An 18,791-nucleotide genomic window follows, 5' to 3' on the forward strand; every position below is an offset into this window, starting at 1 on the left:
ATGCCAGGGCTTTCGTTTCTCCATGGTAGACCTCTCTCTTTGCTTACAAAAATCAAATCCAGCTCCAGCTTCTTCAGGGCTCCTGATTTGGGCTAACAGGCCAAACTGGCTCATGATCTGATCAGCAAGCCTTCATTTAAGGCTAGCACGCTCTGATGTAAGCCTGCTCCGAAGGAAGTCCCACTGAATTCAAGGGAGCCTATTCAATCACTGGCATTTTCTTTATTGGCCAACCTCCCGTCCCTTAAAATAACCGCAAAGCAGAGAATGGTACCTGGTGTGTTTGTCTGAATTGATTAGCAAGTGCTGCTTGGGGTCTTCTCAGGTCCATATGAAGCAGAGTCAGAAACAGAGGCAGTTTTCCCCCACCCCGTTCATGCTTCGTAGGGTTTTTTTTTTCCAGGAAGTATTTTAGAAACCACTCCAAGAATGTCAGGGGTAGCAAAAGTACGAGCCAGCTGGCTTATTGAGAGGGAGCCTTAGTGCAGCCCTCTGAACATCTGGAAACAGGACTTGTCTCAGGAGAGAAAGACACAGTGTTGAGATGGAGCATGGTTGAGGGAACTTGTGAACCCCACCAGGTAGGCCAGAGCAGAAAATCAACTCCACAAGAAAGCTAAAAGTGCTTCAATTGAGATTAGCTACAATAGCCAAATCTTGGAGGTCTGATTGTACTGAACCTTCTCCCCGTTCTTATACTCCATTGAGTTAGGGAAGTATCTGTCTGAACCACTTCCAAATGTTATCTGGCTGTTCTGGGCTCAAAAAGTGCTTCAGCCCCCTTTGCCTAGACAACAGCTCCATCAAGGCCATCTTCCTTACTCTCCACACCACTTCCCAAAGGCCCCTTCCCATGGAGAGCCAGGTTCTGAGGACCAGGAGCCCAACTGGTGAGTTGCGAGTTGTGACTATCCTTTTTCTCTCCAGTCCTAAAGAAGCTCCGAGGAACAACCGATGTCAGCAGGGACCTTCAGGAGATGAAAGAGGAGAGCCGGCAAATGTTGCAGGAGAAGAAAGTCACCATCTTGGAGCTCTTCCGCTCTTCTCTGTACCGCCAACCCCTCTTGATTGCCATCGTATTGCAACTCTCCCAACAACTCTCGGGGATCAACGCGGTAAATATGGGGTTGGCGAGAAACTGAGGTGGAACGTTTGTGTTGTGTTGGTTTCGCAGTCCTACCGACCCCATTTAGTAGGACAATGCATTCCTCGTTACATCTAGATAGGATCGGAAGCCCTTTATTTCTCTACCAATGCCCCAGCGATGCTACTAAGTGCTCTTAGGGCTCAACTGTGTTGACGCTGTCCTTCTTCTCTCCCTTCCCCAAGGTGTTCTACTACTCAACAGACATCTTTGAAAGAGCCGGAGTGCAGCAGCCTGTCTACGCCACTATTGGGGCTGGGGTTGTCAACACAGCCTTCACCATTGTTTCGGTGAGTGAAGGCCTGATGTGCTTTCTTGCCGGGGAAACGGCAGGGAAGGGCTTGGAAGCAGGAGGAAGGGGCTACAGCAATAGGTATCACAATGTGGTTCCTAGGCGGCCGCGGGGAGCCTCTCTCTTGGGGGTGCCTGTAGTTCAAAGGCACGCAGAGTCACTCGTATAGTGAGATGGGTGGCATGTATAGATATTTGAAAAATAAATAAATAAAAATTAAAATGCACGGCATTGGGAGCAGGGGGTGCAGCAGTCTTCAGAACCAAAATGGGAGACATGGTTCAGCTATTGTCCAGATGTGCTGCAGAGGGGTTCTAGTCCCGTGGGATTAAATTTTGCATATGGATAAATGTCAGTCGGAATCAACTGCCACTTCCTCCTGCCTCGGCCCATCCTCCTGCTGGCAAGGAGGAAGTGGCAGCTGATTCTGATTGACATTGTGGCAAGGTCAAGGACTCATCCGGAGTCACAACCTGTAACTCCTCTGCATGGTGTCCCCAAAGCTTGATTATTTTGAGGAGGAACTTCCATGGTTTCTATGCTGATGAATCTGTATTTCCACTGTTCCCTCTCTGAAGTTGTTTGTGGTGGAGCGGGCTGGTCGAAGGACGCTACACCTCGTTGGACTTTTGGGAATGGCCATATGTGCGGTTCTCATGACTATTGCCCTGGCACTACTGGTGAGTGACAAACCCCGGTCCATCAAAGGTCACATGGGATGGCCATAAATGAGGAGTGAAGGGGACCCCTGTCTTTTTCACTGACAGCCTAACGATTTCATAAGTCCTGTTCTCGGTATAGTTTATGCTTCCCATGTGCTGGGGGGAAATTATGGGAAGTATAGTCCAGCACACCTGGAAATTCAGGGTGTTCTCCTCAACAGTAGGCTGTATTGAAGGTGTTGGATTGAATATTCTGCTGATTTTTCTCCAAACATTCATATTCAATCATATTACTATGATTCTAGGAAAAAAAGAATTCTCTTTTGGAAAAGAAAGAGAAGCGAAGAAGTTAGTGCAATTCTTGGGGTGGGGGTGAGAGAAAAATAAGCTTGAAAATGCTACCAAATTAATGGGAACTCCAGTGAAAGGTGGGCTGTCCTGATTCCATTTTTCTTCCTGCGCTAGAATCAAGTGCCATGGATGTCCTATCTCAGCATTGTCGCCATCTTTGGCTTTGTGGCGTTTTTCGAAATCGGCCCGGGACCCATTCCCTGGTTCATTGTGGCAGAGTTGTTCAGCCAAGGCCCACGACCTGCCGCCATCGCCGTTGCGGGGCTCTCCAATTGGACCTCCAACTTCATTGTAGGGATGGGCTTTCAGTATGTGGCGGTAAGTGTGGAGCTCCAAGGTGAGATGAGGAATGATGGACCTCATACATGAAATCAGTTTCCAGGGGTCGATCTGTGCAAAGCAACTAAGAAGCAGAAGTTTTGAGATGGTGCTGGTGCTTTTTAGAAGCACACCAGCACTTAAACGGGCTTGGGATCTTCTCAATTTTACTTGTTCCCTCCACATTACAATCCCATCCTTCTTGACCGAACTAGAGCAACCAAGATGGCTGGATAGACCAGCTACTTTTGTTTACTCTGAAAGTCACTCTAGCTACCCAACTGCCACCTCTACTCTCTTGAGGAACTCAGTGGCTGCTGATGCTGATTTGGGAGAAGCCTGTTGGGAGGCAGAAAACTGATCACAGAAGGACAGAGAATATAAGGGATGAGGGTGGGGTCTAATGAAGTGAGGGTCTAACATTGGGGGGGTGCCTTCTCACCCCAAGTGAGCCTCCCCATGTGAGTGTTAAGTTGTTGCAATGAGACTCTTGACTCTTCCCAAGTGACTGGAAGTATCAAAATAGTTATTTCTATACTCCCTACAAAGCCAGGATATTTAGGAAATTCTGCAAATTAAGTTTTCACCTCTTTCAAAATAGGGACTCCAGAAGCTAGCGGAGATATGAGGTTGGGCGCCTTAAAAAGCTCTCCTGGAAAGATGGCCACTTTTTTTAATGGGGAATATCAAGGAACCTGGGACTTCTTGTTTGAAAGAGATGTTCTACCGCCAACATGCCACCTCCTTAGCTCTCAGAGAAGGTTGTCTGTCTAATCCCCTTGGCTTGGCAGTGGTGGATTGAGTCATCCTTAGTCAACACCCATCTGACTGGTAAGGCTACTCTGAGCAGAGCAATGATGTCCCTTCCTCTTTCCTTACAGGACCTTTGTGGTGCCTACGTCTTCATCATCTTCACTATCCTGCTTATCCTCTTCTTTGTCTTCACCTACTTCAAGGTGCCCGAGACAAAGGGCCGAACCTTTGACGAGATTGCCTCTGAGTTCCGCCAAGGGGGGACTGCTCATAGTGACAAGACACCAGACGAGTTCCACAGCTTGGGTGCTGACTCCCAAGTCTAAGCTATGGAGGTAGGCAGGGTTCTCCTTTGCGTCACTCCTTTCCTGCCTGTCCTCCATATGCTTGTTACAAAGCCAGGTCTGAGGTGAAGAAGATATTTGGGTCCCAATTCCAGCTCCAGAGCCTGGTTTCTGGATGACGAACCCAACTCTTAGCTCCTTAGGAACAGTTAGCTGGTTTCAAGTCCAGAATTTCAACGTTGTCAACATTCAGAAGCAATGGTTATTCTTCATGGACGAGTCTTGTCCTTGAGAAGATAGCACTTCTTCACCCTTCCTCTATTTTTTTCCTCTTTGTTTTATAAAGGAGAAAAAGCAGAAATCTCCCCTTCCCCAAAAACCCTGCGCTGCTGGAGGCAAACATTTAAAATCATTAGACGCCAGCTAAATACGGGTAGGGGGGGAATTTAAAGCAGAACAATTGGATTTGAAGGGGCAATTATGTGGTTTTCAAGGCCAGTGTTTAAGAGTTGGGGGGAAGAACTAAGCAAAGGCAGGGATTTCCTTTGATGAGTTGCAGTCACGTTCTCAAAGGAACGGTGTGGTATTTTTAAATGTGGGTGTGTGGGGGCAAGTGCATCACAAAAACAAGATTTTTAAACCGCCTGTGGGAAAAACCCTTGGGTCTTCTCCCCACCTTACAATGGTATTTTCTAAAGGCCAGCAGAGGCCTCTCTTTTGGCAGGACAGAAGTTCTTGTTCATGAAAACCTGGTCGCCGAGGGTAAGCCCCTTACCACCCGCCACTTCCTTCAGTGCGAGAGTCTTCTCTGAGCCCCTCCTGCTCATTCTCCAGAGCAAGGGGATCCCTGGGAAACATGGGCTTGGTGATCCAAGGGAACAGTTGAAAGAACTGAGACGGTTTGGGAAGGAAAGACGTTCTACCACATTGGACCTCTGGCAGAACGGAGGCCCTCACACAGTCTTGGGGCTGTAGTTTCCATTCCCACAAAATTGTAGGCTGTTAGCTATGTGGGTGGGCAATTGCTTTCTCTGGCCCAGCGGGGGGCAGGTCTTGACATTTCTCTGATGAGACCACTTCCAAATTGCTGAAGGCAGAGGGTGCTACGGCTGCCCCCAGGCCCAGTTTCAAAAGCTTGACAGCAATGGGTGCCTTGTGACTCCCCTGGTTGTTGTGAGGACCAGAGTCCCTGACATCCCTCACTTTAGAGCGTCACCCCTCGTCCACCCCTGCTTTAAGTGGCCGGGTCAGGCTGTGGCCCAAAGCCGTCTTCCCTGCTGTCAGTCCCCCCTGGATGGGGTGGAAGCGATAGAGAGAAGAGGGCCAACGGCTCCTGTTGAGGAATGCTTCCACTCAGACTCCTGCCCGGAGTGGGGCTGGTCCCGCTTCGGATTGCACAGGGTCCCAGGCGTGCGGTCCTGCATTCCAAAAAGAATGTTTCCCCAGCCTTGGCAGGAGACGGTCCCGACTGGGTTGCCCCTGAAGAGCGCGGAGCTGCAGATCTCTTGCCCTGGGAACTGACTTAATTCTTTTTGAAAGCCAACACAAGCAACTCCAGAAGTTATACACTGGGGCAGGCACGGCCCCCTCCCCAAATCTCACCTAACAAGGCTTTTTTCCAGCGCCCACCAACCTCCTCACCCCCCCCAAAAAAGAACTCAGGAAGACACAGTTCTATTGTGTCTTTGGGGAGGGGTGGCTTCTGGCAATCTCCTTATCCTTGACGACCCAGACTCGCTCCACACTCCACCCCCTGCCCCAAAAGCGAGAATGGCTGCACCCTTTTTCCTGCTTTCTAGGTCTAGACTGGAAAATATTTATATTAATATGTATGTATTTTTTGTTCTTGTTTCATGTTAACAGTGCACTAAGTTATGGCATTGTTTCCAATAGACAAGTTCATGCAAATATTCTTGGATAGTTCTAGTTTCTCTAGCAATTGTAATATCTGTATTTGACTATGATGAACTTATTTTTTTATATAGATTATCTCACCTGCACTGTAGCAGAACCTGTTGCACTGATATTTTAGATTTTCTTTAGTCTATTCAGCCAACCTGGTTAAAAAGCCCTTCCTCGTTGTGTTTGGTAGAAGTTCTCGACAGGTTTGCAAAAAACAAAAAAACAAAAACAAAAAAAACCCCCAATCCTGAAGCAAAACAATTAAACGCACCTATTTAATAATATATATATTTTATTTATTTGTCTGTTTGTAAACTGAAGGCATACACACAACCGCACTTGAATAAAAGAATTACGTTTTTAGGATTTTTTTTTAAAATGTTAACTTTGTGTTTGCTGTGTACTGTGTGATGTCAAGGGTGAGCTCCTTTCTGAAGCGCCAACGGGAGGAGGGGGAAGAAAACACAGAAAGGAGAAGTTTGTATGGGTCAAATAAATAAAATAAATCCTAGGATTGACTGTGTTCTGCAATATCGCTTTGGTTTGGGCAGAGGATTTTCCACCGGAAGGAAAGGAAGGAAGGAAGGAAAAAGTTGAGGAGGGGAGGGAATCGCTGAAATAGCCAAAGGCTTGTCAACCTTGACTCCCCTCGTTGCTGTGACATTTTCCAAAAATTCTCAGCTCGTCCTTTTAAATCTGCTTTTCCCTCCCCAGTCTGGGCACCTAGCAGATGCAAAGCCTTCAACTCCCAGACTACCCCGGCCAGCAAAGGCTCCTGGGGAGGGTTCTGGGAACTGAAGGCCACACCCCTGCCCTGAGGGGAGGCTGCTGTCTTGGCCACCGGAGAGTCCTTCGGGATGTTTGGGGAGAGGTGAAGAAAGTCCTCAAGAGCACGACAAACGGAGCAGGGGAGCCCTCAGCAGACACAAAGGAGCAGCTGTCCTGTGGCTTAAAAGGAAGTTTAGAAAGCCAGCAACTTCTAGGAGACTCGGGGAAGGAGGACTCCAATGATGGTGATGCTGGGGAAGAATTCTTCCCTGAGTCTTCTAGATGTTGCTGGTTTTCTAAACTTCCTTTTAAGCTGCAGGATGATTGCTAGTGGGGGGGTGGGCTGCCCAGTGAGAGACTGTGACTTGGCTCTTGGGGGTGGGGGGCACATGATCCCTTCCTGCAACCCCCTCCCAAATTTCTCAGCTGGGGCTCAGTCCACTGGAGATGGAAAGACACACCACATATCCAGCACACGGAGCCTCAAGATAACACACTTCTCATGATCAGCAGGATCAGAAATCACGTGTACGCCCATCTGGCCCATCAAGTACCAGTGTTTAAACGCCCGGGGCGCAATTTACATTTGTGTCAGTTTAAAATGATGTGAGCGATATGAGCTCAGATTTAATGGACTATTAGGAGTAACAGACGTCCCCTGCAGCCAAACAATCCATTAAACCGAGGTCTTTGGCTACTGAATTTGTATGGCCCAGCTTTCCACACACAGCCGCCACCCAGCGTAAAACGCCTCGCGGATGCGTCCACCCCTTCGATTGCTCTCATTTAGGAGTCCTGATCTCAGACCAAATATATCACGACCTGCTCTCTGGGACAACAGCAAACCATCTTCTTCTACGGGACCCTCTCCAGAAATTGCTTCCACATCCCCTATTCTTCTCTTCCCAAGGCCATACATTTCCAGCTCCTTCCATCCTCCTTCACAGGCTTAGTTTCTGACCCTGATCCTCTTTGTTGCCCTTCTCGGTTCCAGTTTCCTTCGAGCACCCTCGAAGTAGGATACCGAGGAATGAACACAGGAGTCCAGGAGGGGCCTGGCCCGAGCCGAATAAAGCAGAACATTACTCCTTCTGCTTTGAAAGCTGAGTGCTTCCTGAGGCACCCTGGTGTTCAGCCAGGGAAACCATGGTTTAAGATTTACTGTGTTGGGTGAACACAGCCAGGAGTCCTTCAATTAACTATAGCCAAACAAGATGGGTGAACCAAGCAGCTAGCCCTCTGACCACCCCCTGGGACATACCCGCTCCGCCACCTGCGACACGCATGTGGTGACCTGGGTTTTGTCTCCTTTTGAGGGGGTGCAAGGTTTGGTGGGAGACCTTTCTGGCCTTTAGTGATTCCACCAAGATGTAAGACAGACTTGTTTTGTTAAAACGGGCAAGACGTACGGCAAAAAGACACACAGAGGATGAGCTTCCATCTTCCCTTGAAAACAGCCCCTCTATTTCGCATAGGCTGGTTTGGATTTGATTAGTTTCACCAAGTGGTAAAGAGAGTCGTTTGGTTCGTGTTCAGGCAGATGCTCTGTTGCTTGCAGAACTTTCATCACAAATTCGTCAGCCTGAAATGAGGCACACCAGAAGAGAAAGGCCAGGGTAAATAGAGTTAAGTCTTTTGCAGAAGGGCGGGGGGAGAGAAAAAGGGCGAAACAGAATCAAGATGTTATTATAAAAGCTTGATTGGTGTCAGGCCCGTTCTGGGGTGTTAGACACTTCATTCCTCACACCGTGGAGAATATGGGAGGATCTGGCTTGGCTTCTTTAAAACAACGCAACTACAAACAGCAACAAAACGCTTCAGCGTGAAATACTCAGAGTCCAGCCTTCCAGGCCCTCGGGAAAGTTAAGTGTTTGCAAAATACCCGCAAGCAGTGTTGAGCTTCTGTCCCAGAGCATTTCTCCTAAGTGGGGTCATTCTAACACAGCAAACGTTGTGAAGAAGAGGTGACCCTCAAAATGCATTCTTTATTTTCCCTGTTGCTCCAAGAGCACAGCTGCCTAAACTGAACTGCTCTCTATGGATGAGCTCCGCTCAGGGAAAGGATAGGCGGGGCTGAATCCGGCACACCTCTCTTCTCCCGGCAGTGAGAAAAGCATGGGCCGGTCTGGAGCTTGGCTGGACTGTCACCACACCAACGGTGCAGCCTGTGACAGGGAAGCAGGAGGACACAGTGGAGGCGGCCCAGGAGAAAAGGAGGGACCTTGCTTCAGGCCTGGGGGGGGGCAACAGAAAGGACCTCTGTCTCGGATCTGCTGTGGCAGCTTCCTAGGTTGTCTGTGTTAACTCAGGAACCCTCAACCCTACAGCATAGCCCAGACTAAGAAACCAATGCCGTATAGGTCAGGACTATTTTTATTGTAAAGCTCTAGCAACAGAATCTTGCAAATCAGAATGTTCTTCCCCCGCCCTCACTTTATCTTCCCGTGAACTAGGGAGGGGCTTATCTGAGATGTTTATTCACATTATTCTCTCGGCCTGGGCTCGAGCCCCTTAGCCGACCGTTGCCTTGGCAGCGGCTCTTCCTCCTGTCCTTCCAGGCCATTCCCTATGCCCTCTACAGAAACCGTGTTTTTTAACTTGCCTTTGGCAGATCGTGGATCAAGTAATAAAACATGGCCAACGTGTGGAACAATTTGGCCATCTTCTCCAGCCGTGGCTTGGGAGACTGTTCTCGGAATTCCAAGATGGGGTTCAGCATCTGTGTTGCTTCGGCCTGTTGCTTTTCATCTGGAAGAGGAAGGGAGAGGCCAGTGATGGAAATAGTTGTGGGGGACTTACAAGAGTCTCCTGGCAATGTTGTGAGAAAGAGGCAACAAAAAATGATATGAATAATTAGAGGCAATCCACGTTAAGGGCGACCTCAGTCTAGTCACTTTGGGAATGCAAGATAAATCTAGATAAGAATAAACCCAAAGAGGTAAGATTCTTTGCTTTTAGAAGAGGCATTCCTGGGTCCCAGAGGCCATCTTAGAAGAGGCCTTCCCATTTTTCCTCTCACACAGGAGACAGTGCTAATCCTAAATGTCAGGGGGCTACTGTCAATGATAACAACCCATGTTGAATCTTTGCAACGGAGAGGACAGAAAGACATCTCATTGGATCTGCTGCAGGCGTTCCTATTTCTTTGCAACCAACCTTCAGTGCAGAGCAGCCCTCTTCCATTACAGCTGGCCAGAATTGCTTACCTTGCATTGGTTTGCCCTCCCCAACACCCTTTCTTTCTGTGTTATGTCTTTTTAGGGGAAAGGCAGGGGCTCTCTTTTCCCTGTGATCATGTCTAAGAGCAGGGTGCAAACGCTTCAAATAAATATGGAGCGCAGTCTGCTCAACAGGTTGTGTACCAGATGGGGATCCTGACCTGTCTGGGGAGGGCTGGCTCTGGGAAGTTCGCCTCAAGGGATCCATCCTTACCCAGGATATCTTCCTCTGTCCCTCCTTCTTCAGACAGCAGGTCAATTTCTGCGGGAGTTATGAGTTTTTGGTACTGGATGTCAATCAAGTGGTTGAAGTGATCATACCAGATATTGACCACCTGGGGAGGAAAGACTTGGAAGCTCAAATAACAACAATGACGGTTATTTTAATTTAATTGGGGTTGGTGGTGGCAAGAGCCTAACGCTGCTGTGTCAGCCTTCTCCAACCTGACGTCTTCCACGTGTGTTTGATCACATGTCCTCCACATGTGTTTGCTTTTGTCTGTGAGCTGCTCTGAGCCGTTAAGGGAGTGAGCAGCACACAGGTATGCTGCTAAATGAAGCAATAAATTCCCAGCCTTTTGTGTGGGAATTCTGGGGGATGCATCTAGGGACTACCAGGTCATTGCTGCTTTCCTTACTGAAGCCGGGTGTCATCCTTCAGGCAAGATGGGAGCCACTTAGATAACTTCAGAAGAAAATCCAAGCACTTGGAATAAGATATATGGACTGAAAAAAGCTAGGAAGCCATAACCAGAAGGATTTCAGCAACTGCAGGGATTCAAGCACCAGTCTGATTCACAGGAACAAGAAAAGCCTTCTTGCGTTTTGCGTTCCTGCCCGTCCTGGTCATCTGTCCCCCTTTCTGAGCCAGATGGCGTGTTTCCATGTACCCTTCATGACTGAAGTGGGCAGATTTGTTCATATCTTGTTTTTTACTGACTGTGTGAGAACTAATTCTCATCGGCACCTAAAATCCCAGCCTGGTCGGGGTCTACTGACCTCAGAATACAAGGAATCAGCGACATCCATCCTATTCTGGCGGAAGAAAACAGTGGCCATGTGGAAGTAGCCTCCTGCGACAGCCACGTGGTTGGTCGTCCCAAAAGCACAGCACGCAAAATATACCTGCGATCAAATCCGTCGGTGTAACTGACAGAGGCAGACACGGCCACCGTTCTGAAAACCAATGGAAAGGGGTGGGGGGAACCGGGGAGGATGCAGAAAGTATTTGGCCAAGTCATCTGCAGGTAACTTCCAAGATCTTGGGTCATGTTCTAGGGAGAGTCCTTACATTGGGCTTAGCACCAACTGGTCTGTTCGGGATTGGTTTCATCCAGGTGTTCCCAGGTTGCTTACAGTCCATGGACTTAACCCAAATCAAGTTCTGATGTTGGGAATGCAGGCCTTGATACCCTGCCCATGTTATGCAAACCCACACCAAGGTTGATTCAGGACGCGGCCCAGCCCTTGCAAGCACGGAAGGATTTTCATAACAGTGAATGTTTACTGTCCCTCTGAATCTGCTTTTAATAAAACAAATCTGCCTTTTCTGCTCCCCCCTGCTCCGGCTGTGACTCATCCTGCCTGCTCCTTCTGAACTGCCTCTGCCGCCCATCATGGAGAAAGGGAGGAGGACTGCAGCGATTACGCTAGGGCAGTGCTGTCCAAACTTGGCCACTTTAAGATGAGTGGACCTCAATTCCCAGAATTCCCCAGCCAGCATGGGTGGCTGGGGAATTCTGGGAGTTGAAGTCCACTCATCTTAAAGTGGCCAAGTTTGGACAACACTGTGTTAGGGAGAGTTTGGCCCACCCCAGGCGCAGAGCCGAACCTTACATCGTTGGCCAGGTGGTACAAAGAGTCATCCAAGTTCCCTTTCGCGGCATGAAGGAGCCCCAGGTTCCGATGCAGCTTGGCCTGAACGTCACGGCTACAGTGGGCATTCTTCAAAACAATCCAGTGGGCTTGGGAGAGATATTCTTCACCTTGCGAGAGGTGCCCGAGGCCTGGCAGGAAGGAAAACCAGCAAACCCAGCCGCATTATGCAAGTAAGAGGAAACCAGCGTGTGGTTCCTCAGGAATCAGAGACGGAATGCCTGAGCAGCAAAGACTTCACACACACACAGAGAAACAATTGACTACTTTGGGAACGGCACTCAGCCCCGAGTTCAGAAAACAACAGGGAAGTGACTTCTAGCTTGAATGAGAGGTCTCCTTATTAAACTGAGTTCTAGTCCATTTTCCACTGAAACAAAGACTCGTGAAGGCTGACAAGAATGACATTACTGGCCCCTCTCCCTGTTTAGAAGGCAGCCTGCAGCTGCTTCAACAGTGCTCCGAGCAAGCTTACCCAAGCTGGTCTCGGCTAAAACAAGATATGCAGGGACCAGTTCCACCGAATTGGGGCCGTGGATACTGATGCTGAATTTCAGAGAATGCAAGGCGGCCGGGATGGCATCTTCGTGGTTGCCTTCGAACAAAAAATTCTGGGCCGTATCATACGTCATTCCAGCCAGGAATATCTGTGGAAGAATAATGATGGGTTAGCTGATGGGGTTTTTCCCCTCCAGTAGGTTTTGAGGACTAGATGTGGTATTTGATATAACTGATCTCTATTTGATAAATCAGAGAGAGTTTGGCTCTAAACACGTGAAATGCATTTCTTGCCCTCACAGGAACAGCATTATGGTCCAGAATGCAGCCGCAAGGGCTATTTTTGGAGCCCCAAGAAGGGCCCATGTAACGCCGTTGCTCTGCGAGCTGCACTGGGTGCCACTTTGCTTCCAGGTCCAATTCAAGGTGTTGGTTATCTCCTTTAAAGCCCTACATGGCATGGGACCAGGTTACCTAAGGGACCGCCTCTCCCCTATGTCTTCAACCCGTCCCACTCGATCGCACAGAGAGGGCATGCTTCGGACCCCCTCAGTAAAAGAATTCCATCTAGCGGGGTCCAGAAGGCGGGCCTTCTCTGTGGTGGCCCCCGCTCTTTGGAACATTCTGCCCCCGGAGGTGCGATTGGCCCCCTCACTCCTGGCCTTCCGTAAGGCTTTGAAGACCTGGTTCTGCCACCTGGCCTGGGGTGGGGTGGGAATACCTCAAGCATGGGGATGGCTAGCCGCATAGAGGCCTTGTGCCTTCAGCCTCAGATTTTTCATCCTCTTGGTCTCTCCTTCTTCTTTTTAGTAATGTTTTAAAATTTTTATGTTTTATTTATTTATATGTATTTATGGTTTTAATGTTTTGTGTGCACCACCCAGAGTTCCCCATTGGGGGGAGATGGGCAGGGGAGAAATTTGATAAATAAATAAATAAAATTATAATAATTCCTATGTACCTCGAGTGAGTGGGGGTTCGCAGTATAAAGCTTAGCATAAAATCTATAGAAACACATCAATGAGGATCATAAATATAGAAGAAATAAGAAATAGTCTTAAGGAGAGAGTTCGGTAAAATTCTCTGTTTCTTTTGCTCAAGCGAATGGGGCTCTGCGTGGTAAAAATTAGCACAAAATCTGTAGCAATGGTTCTTCAGCTGGGGATCATTTGGGCATATCTTGGGGATAATGGAGCAATCTGTAATGGCTTGTTTGTGAGTCGAGGGTATAGTCTGGGACTGTCCACAGCCGAGACCCTCGTGTAAGGCAACAGTCTGTTTTTGTTTTGTGGGGGGAATGACATCATTCAAGACCAGAAAAAGGGTTCACTGGGTCAAACAACTGAAGAACCAGACCTATAGAAGCTCATTAAGAGGGATGGTAAATACAGAAAAGTTAGGAAATAGAGCAAGAGACCTCAGCAAATGTCTCTGCTGCTTTCTCGCCCATCTTAAGAGAAGGGAAAAAGGCTTTCATCAGGCTGGCTATTTATTTGATGGGGGAAAGTTAGATGGGCGACCGACTCAGACCGACGCGACTGGGGCCTCAGTAAGGAAGAGTAAAATTCGAAAGCAATCCAGCCCCCAGCAAGGGCGACGGACAGAGCGTGGGGAAGCCTCGCTCTGTGCTTGTGGGAAGAAGGGCGCTTCAGTGCTGGGAGAGATTGCGCTGCAGTGGAAAAGGGCTGGTCTGCCCCTCTGGACCAGCTCGCCAGCTCCCGGACTACCTCTCGGCTCCGCTTCTGCTCCTGCCCGAGCTTCCTCTCCTTGTCGGAGTTGTAGAAGGGGGGCGCCGTCCGCAGCGGGATGAGCAGCTGGCATATCTTCTCATGGATGCTGACCCAGTCGGCGTGCTGGTGGTCCACGTCGCTGGCAAAAGGCAAAGAAACTCCCCGTCAGCCGGGCCTCCTTCCACCTCTTCGGATTCATTTAAATTCCTCTTCGTCTTTGAGGGGGAAATTAATCTTAAGGGCCAAAGCCCTCAGCCAAGGGGAAGGGGGAAAGCAGGCTCAGGGCAGCCTGTCAGGTGCCCCCCCATTACAATTATCATTATTATTTGGCAATAAAGCCAAAATGCACATCTAAACACATCCATCTGCGCCTCTGTCTCTGCACAGGTTGTTAGGCACACTTTTCCTGAGGTAAATCTAGATGTGCACTGAACGTGGCATTCCAAGGAAGGAACCGGGGCTTAGATGGAGAAAAAATAGGTTTGTTAGTGGGTTGCAAGCCATATTAGGCGGAGAATTACTATGCACACAGAGACGGACAGAGCTCCCTCGCTGCGCTGTAGATATAGAGGTAATTGTTAGGCGTAATTTGTAAAAGTGAACCTGGACGATTTTAGGCACTGAATGTGGCGTCCCAGAAAAGAAACTTTGCCTATGTGGAGAAAAAAATACGTTCATGGTTGCAAGCCACATTAGGCAACAAATGAATATGCATAGATCAACATGCATAGCTGGGCGTCTCTCTCTCTCCATATTATTAGGCATAATTAAATTGCAAACATGCAGTTGCGACGGCTGAGAGGCGTAGCTATGGCAACAGCAATCCAGGCTTTCAGCCCGGCGGCTCTTCACCGGACGAACGCCCGCCTGCGGGCCACTCACCAGTAGTACGTGACCCCGCAAGCGGCGCATCGGACCGTGGCGGGGCCGAGGCAGAGCTCGCAGCGCCGCTTCAGCCCGCGGGGCTGCGCCAGCGGCACCAGCCAGTCGGTCTGCATCGCCGCCGCGCTCCTCTCCGCGGTTGCTAGGGCGCGGTTGCTACGGCGGGCGCGGAGGAGGCGGGCCTTCCGGCGTCGGCCATGATGCCCGCAGCGCTCGGCAGGAAGGCGAGCGAGGCCGCCGAGCGGAGGGACCCGCCCCCACGCGCCACTTCCGGCCGCCGGAAAGGCGTTCTGGGCGGGGCCGGACGTGGCGCGTCGGGGGAGGCGGGGCTTCCGGGAGCGCGCGGCGGCGGGAGCGATAGCGATAGTGATGGCGGAGCGGGAGTCGCCGGCGGCGGCCGAGGCCGAGCGCCGCGTGCGGGCCTGGGCGGAGGCGCAGCGGGCGCGCGGGCGTCGCGTGGCGCTGGTGACGTCGGGAGGGACGCAGGTGCCGCTGGAGGCGCGCGCCGTGCGCTTCCTGGAGAACTTCAGCAGCGGGCGGCGCGGGGCGGCCTCGGCCGAGCGGCTGGCGCGCGCCGGCTACGCCGTCTGCTTCCTGCACCGCGCGCGCTCCGCCTTCCCCTGGGCGCGCGCCCTGCCGCCGCCCGGCCCGGCGCTGCTGGACCTGCTGCGCGTGCGCGACGGGGCCGTGCGCGTGGCCGCCGAGGCGCTGCCCGCCCTGCTGCCCGCGCTGGTCGCCTACGAGCGCGCCCGGGACGAGGGCGCCTTCCTGGCCCTCGAGTTCGCCGGGCTGGCCGAGTACCTGGCCCTGCTGCGCGCCGCCGCCCGCGCCCTGGCCCCGCTCGGTGAGGCCGCCCGGGCGCTTCCTCTGAGCCGGGCGAGGCGGCTCGGGTGTCGGGGAGGGCGGAGGGCGTGCAAGGCAGGCCAGCGCAGTACAGGCAGAGAGTACATGCAAACACAGGCCAGTCCATTACATGCAAACAGTACATGCAAACACAGGCCAGCACAGTACTTACAGAGAGCGCATGCAAACACAGACAATCCATTGTAGGCAAGCAGTACGTGCAATCACAGGCCAGGGCAGTACATGCAAACATAAGTGCAAATACAGTATGTTACTGTAGTTGGTGAAGGTGCTGGCCTAGAAACCAAGAGCCTGGGAGTTCGAGGCCTCCCTTAGGTAGAAAGGCCAGCTTGGCCAGCCCCTCCCTCTCCGCCCAACCCACATCACAGGGTTGTTGTGATGGGGAAAAGAGGAGGAGGAAGGAGTATTAGGTATGTTTGCCAGCTTGTGATTGATTGATAGATATCAAAAAAGGAGGGATAGAAATCTAAAAATAATAGCGGCTTGGATAGTCACAGCCCAAGGCTGGTAGAAGGATGAAAGTGTCACTGGGAGTTGGGCGGCATATAAATTCAATAAGCTGTTATTAAGGTTTAGAATTGCCAGAAGGCAAGGCAGCTTTGCCTTTATAGCTTTATTTTGGAGGGAGGGAACGGCTGGATGTCCTTGCTCCAATCCCCACCTTTTTCACTCTCGACCCCCCTCAGGTTCCAGCGCCATGTTCTACTTGGCGGCTGCTGTGTCGGATTTCTACATCCCCCCTTCAGAGATGCCTGAACATAAAATCCAGTCATCTGATGGGCCCCTCCAGGTAAGGGGAGATGGTGTGGGATGTCCTTCAGGAGGGTGGCCGCTTTGAAACAGAGAAGCGGGAGAATATTGGGAGGAGGAAGGCGTAGGCCGAGAGAGCAGGAAGAGGGGCCAAAACAGGTGGCACCAGGCTGCACCACGCAGCGTTTCTTTGCTCTGAGGCTCAGCCCTGAAAATGATGTTTCTGGGAAACTCCAGGGAAGGCTGAGGACACCCCCCAGTGCCTTTTGAGGAGGGACTTTCCATGGCCTGCTGTAGGGGTCAGTGCCCTCAGACCCTCCCCTGGATGCCTGCTGGCCTTTCTGCTCAGCCATTTTTTTTTATGGGATGCAGGCGTGCTGTAGAGAGCTGTCATCTTGCAGAAGTCATGGTCCTGCTATAAGACAGAGATACATTTTACTTCTGAGAAGCAAGAAAGGGAGAAGTTGGACAGCCAGCACTGTCAGGGGATTTCCGCCTATATCCAGCTTTGAAAAATGTTGCAGAACATTTTGGCCCATGCTGTGTAGTGTGTGAAAGAGTGACTGTGGTTTTCTGGCTCACCTTGTGGAAGCTGCTAAGCAGAAAACCTTTTCCAAAAATAGTGTTAAGGCAAAGAGCCAAGCGAGAGGCTTGTTTGTGTGAACACCGTAAAATAGGTTACTGTTTCCGTGCACGCAGCTGACAATTACGACTCTTGGAATTATTAGCTATCCTACTGGAGGACAGCAGTTTAATGTTGGGCTAAAGAAGGAAACGAATTGGGCGGTGGCATTTCAAGAAAGTGGAAGGAAGAGAAAGATCACTGTTGTTCCTTCTCTGGGTTGAAAATGTGTCTTTTGCTAAATTCTCTGTGCTTCCCTTGTTGCAGATAACCATGAAGATGGTACCCAAAATGCTCGCTCCTCTGGTTAAGGAATGGGCGCCAGAAGCATTTGTGATTTCCTTCAAGTTGGAAACCGATGCTTCGATCCTGGTCGAGAAAGCAAGGCAAGCTCTGGAGAAATATCACCACCAGGTGGTAATTGCCAACACCCTGGACTCGCGAAGAACCTCCGTGATCGTGGTCACGAAGGATTTGGAAACCCCGTTGTTGCTTTCGGAGGATGAAATCGCCCAAGGCATGGAGATTGAGGAAAAGATTGTCAGCCACCTAGAATCTCAGCACAGGGCTTTTATGGAAAAATAACCCCCAGTGGATAAAAGTGACTTCTCTGAGTTCTCAGATCCAAATTTAAGAACAGCTAGGAGCTGGTGGTGGTGGTGGTGAAACTGGAAGGCTTCTGTTATCAATTTAACAGAGCTCCCTTGACTGGGGTCAAAGGGGTGTAATTTGACACAGCTTGGTGATTCCTTTGCACATCTTCAGACTTGTTTGCTGCTCATTTGTGGAAACATTTAAATAACAGGAACATTCCAAGGCGGAATGTTCTGGTGGGTGCAATCACAGTTGTTTGTCTTGGTGAACAGGCAGACAGCAGTCTCTCTCTCTGACTCTCTGCTGCCTTGGAAAAAAATTCAGGATAATTTAAAAACGTTCTCGTCAATTCCCGAATCTCATTCCTTCTTGAAATAAGCCAGTTTGCACACAATAATATAGTTTCTGGGCCAGTGAGATGGAGTACGCAGCTTGTTGACTTGACCTCGGGCATCATGAAAGCATTAACGGGTGGAGTAACTAGGATCTGTTGGAGTTTGCTACCAAACTCCACTGTCCAGTAATGTTCCAATGTTCTCTTTTTCTTCTGGAATGTGTCCATCTGGCCTTTCTGTGGACCTTGAACGTGTTTCCCTGCTGTCCAGCCAGAAAAAAGTCAAATGTTATGTTTGACCTGGTAATCCACTCTCCTAAGAAACCAGTCTGATGCCATACTTGAGATTGGCTCACTGGTTTGCAAAAGATGGGTTGGGAGCGGTTTGTAGCTGAGTCTGACTGCATAGCTTCATAGATGCCTAAAATCTTCCATCACCTAGATGCCTTAGGACAGTGTTGTCCAAACTTGGCCACTTTAAGATGAGTGGACTTCAACTCCCAGAATTCCCCAGCCAGCCATGTTGGCTGGGGAATTCTGGGAGTTGAAGTCCACTCATCTTAAAGTGACCAAGTTTGGACAACACTGCCTTAGGACATGGGAATTGTATACAGCGTTCACCCAACCCGCTCAGCAATGCATTGCTTAAGATGGCTTGCCAACCCCCCGGCTCTGCTTTCGTGACATCTGAAGCCCCACATAAGCGAGCCAAGTTTTGGTTTATCAGTTACAAGAACCCAGCTGCAGAATCGCTTGCCCTGTCTTTGCAAACTGTATAGCCGCAAAGGTTGTTTCATTGTGCTTTAAAGTTCACCTGGAAAAGGAATCGGATGCTTGAGGAAGGGCATGAAAACGGCCGGGGTCAGGGCTTCCGAATTATAAACAAGAAAAACAGAACTCTGAAACGCTGCTCTGCAAAAAAATTGTATGCACTGTTCTGGCTCGTCCTC

At 50.1% G+C, this 18,791-nt stretch overlaps 3 protein-coding genes across 5 annotated transcripts in view; 2 read left to right on the forward strand and 1 right to left on the reverse strand.

Moving 5' to 3' along the window:
- Positions 1–6,072, forward strand: part of SLC2A1 (solute carrier family 2 member 1) — a 24,915-nt gene extending 18,843 nt beyond the window's left edge. Inside the window, exons 6-10 of the mRNA XM_088147644.1 lie at positions 928–1,115; positions 1,330–1,434; positions 2,015–2,116; positions 2,564–2,767; positions 3,649–6,072. Coding sequence (XP_088003770.1) covers positions 928–1,115; positions 1,330–1,434; positions 2,015–2,116; positions 2,564–2,767; positions 3,649–3,846 — 797 coding nt within the window. The 3' untranslated portion in view covers positions 3,847–6,072. The remainder of the gene's footprint in view (positions 1–927; positions 1,116–1,329; positions 1,435–2,014; positions 2,117–2,563; positions 2,768–3,648) is intronic.
- Positions 5,831–14,949, reverse strand: ZMYND12 (zinc finger MYND-type containing 12). Its single transcript, XM_007440972.4, has 8 exons — positions 14,678–14,949; positions 13,793–13,934; positions 12,043–12,214; positions 11,529–11,698; positions 10,692–10,817; positions 9,907–10,027; positions 9,077–9,222; positions 5,831–8,056 (listed from the first exon to the last, which is right to left on the reverse strand). The coding sequence occupies exons 1-8, from the start codon at positions 14,791–14,793 to the stop codon at positions 7,937–7,939; spliced, it is 1,113 nt and encodes a 370-aa protein (XP_007441034.2). The 5' UTR covers positions 14,794–14,949; the 3' UTR covers positions 5,831–7,936.
- Positions 14,950–14,981: 32 nt separating this feature from the next.
- On the forward strand, positions 14,982–17,856 carry PPCS (phosphopantothenoylcysteine synthetase). 3 transcript variants are annotated; one of them, XM_088147645.1, is made up of 3 exons: positions 14,982–15,521; positions 16,228–16,331; positions 17,181–17,856. In XM_088147645.1, exons 1-3 carry the CDS (start codon positions 15,047–15,049, stop codon positions 17,496–17,498), a joined length of 897 nt encoding a protein of 298 aa, XP_088003771.1. In that variant the 5' UTR covers positions 14,982–15,046; the 3' UTR covers positions 17,499–17,856. The 3 variants fall into 3 exon arrangements, with proteins under 3 accessions (XP_088003771.1, XP_088003772.1, XP_088003773.1); XM_088147646.1 differs by having other exon boundaries at positions 14,986–15,163; XM_088147647.1 differs by having other exon boundaries at positions 15,379–15,951.
- The last annotated feature ends 935 nt before the right edge of the window (positions 17,857–18,791 follow it).

The sequence above is a fragment of the Python bivittatus genome, unplaced genomic scaffold (genome assembly GCF_059951505.1).
Source record: "Python bivittatus isolate LINGU-HERP-01145 unplaced genomic scaffold, Pbiv_v1 ctg000510_np1212, whole genome shotgun sequence".
In the NCBI taxonomy this organism is placed as follows: domain Eukaryota; kingdom Metazoa; phylum Chordata; class Lepidosauria; order Squamata; family Pythonidae; genus Python; species Python bivittatus.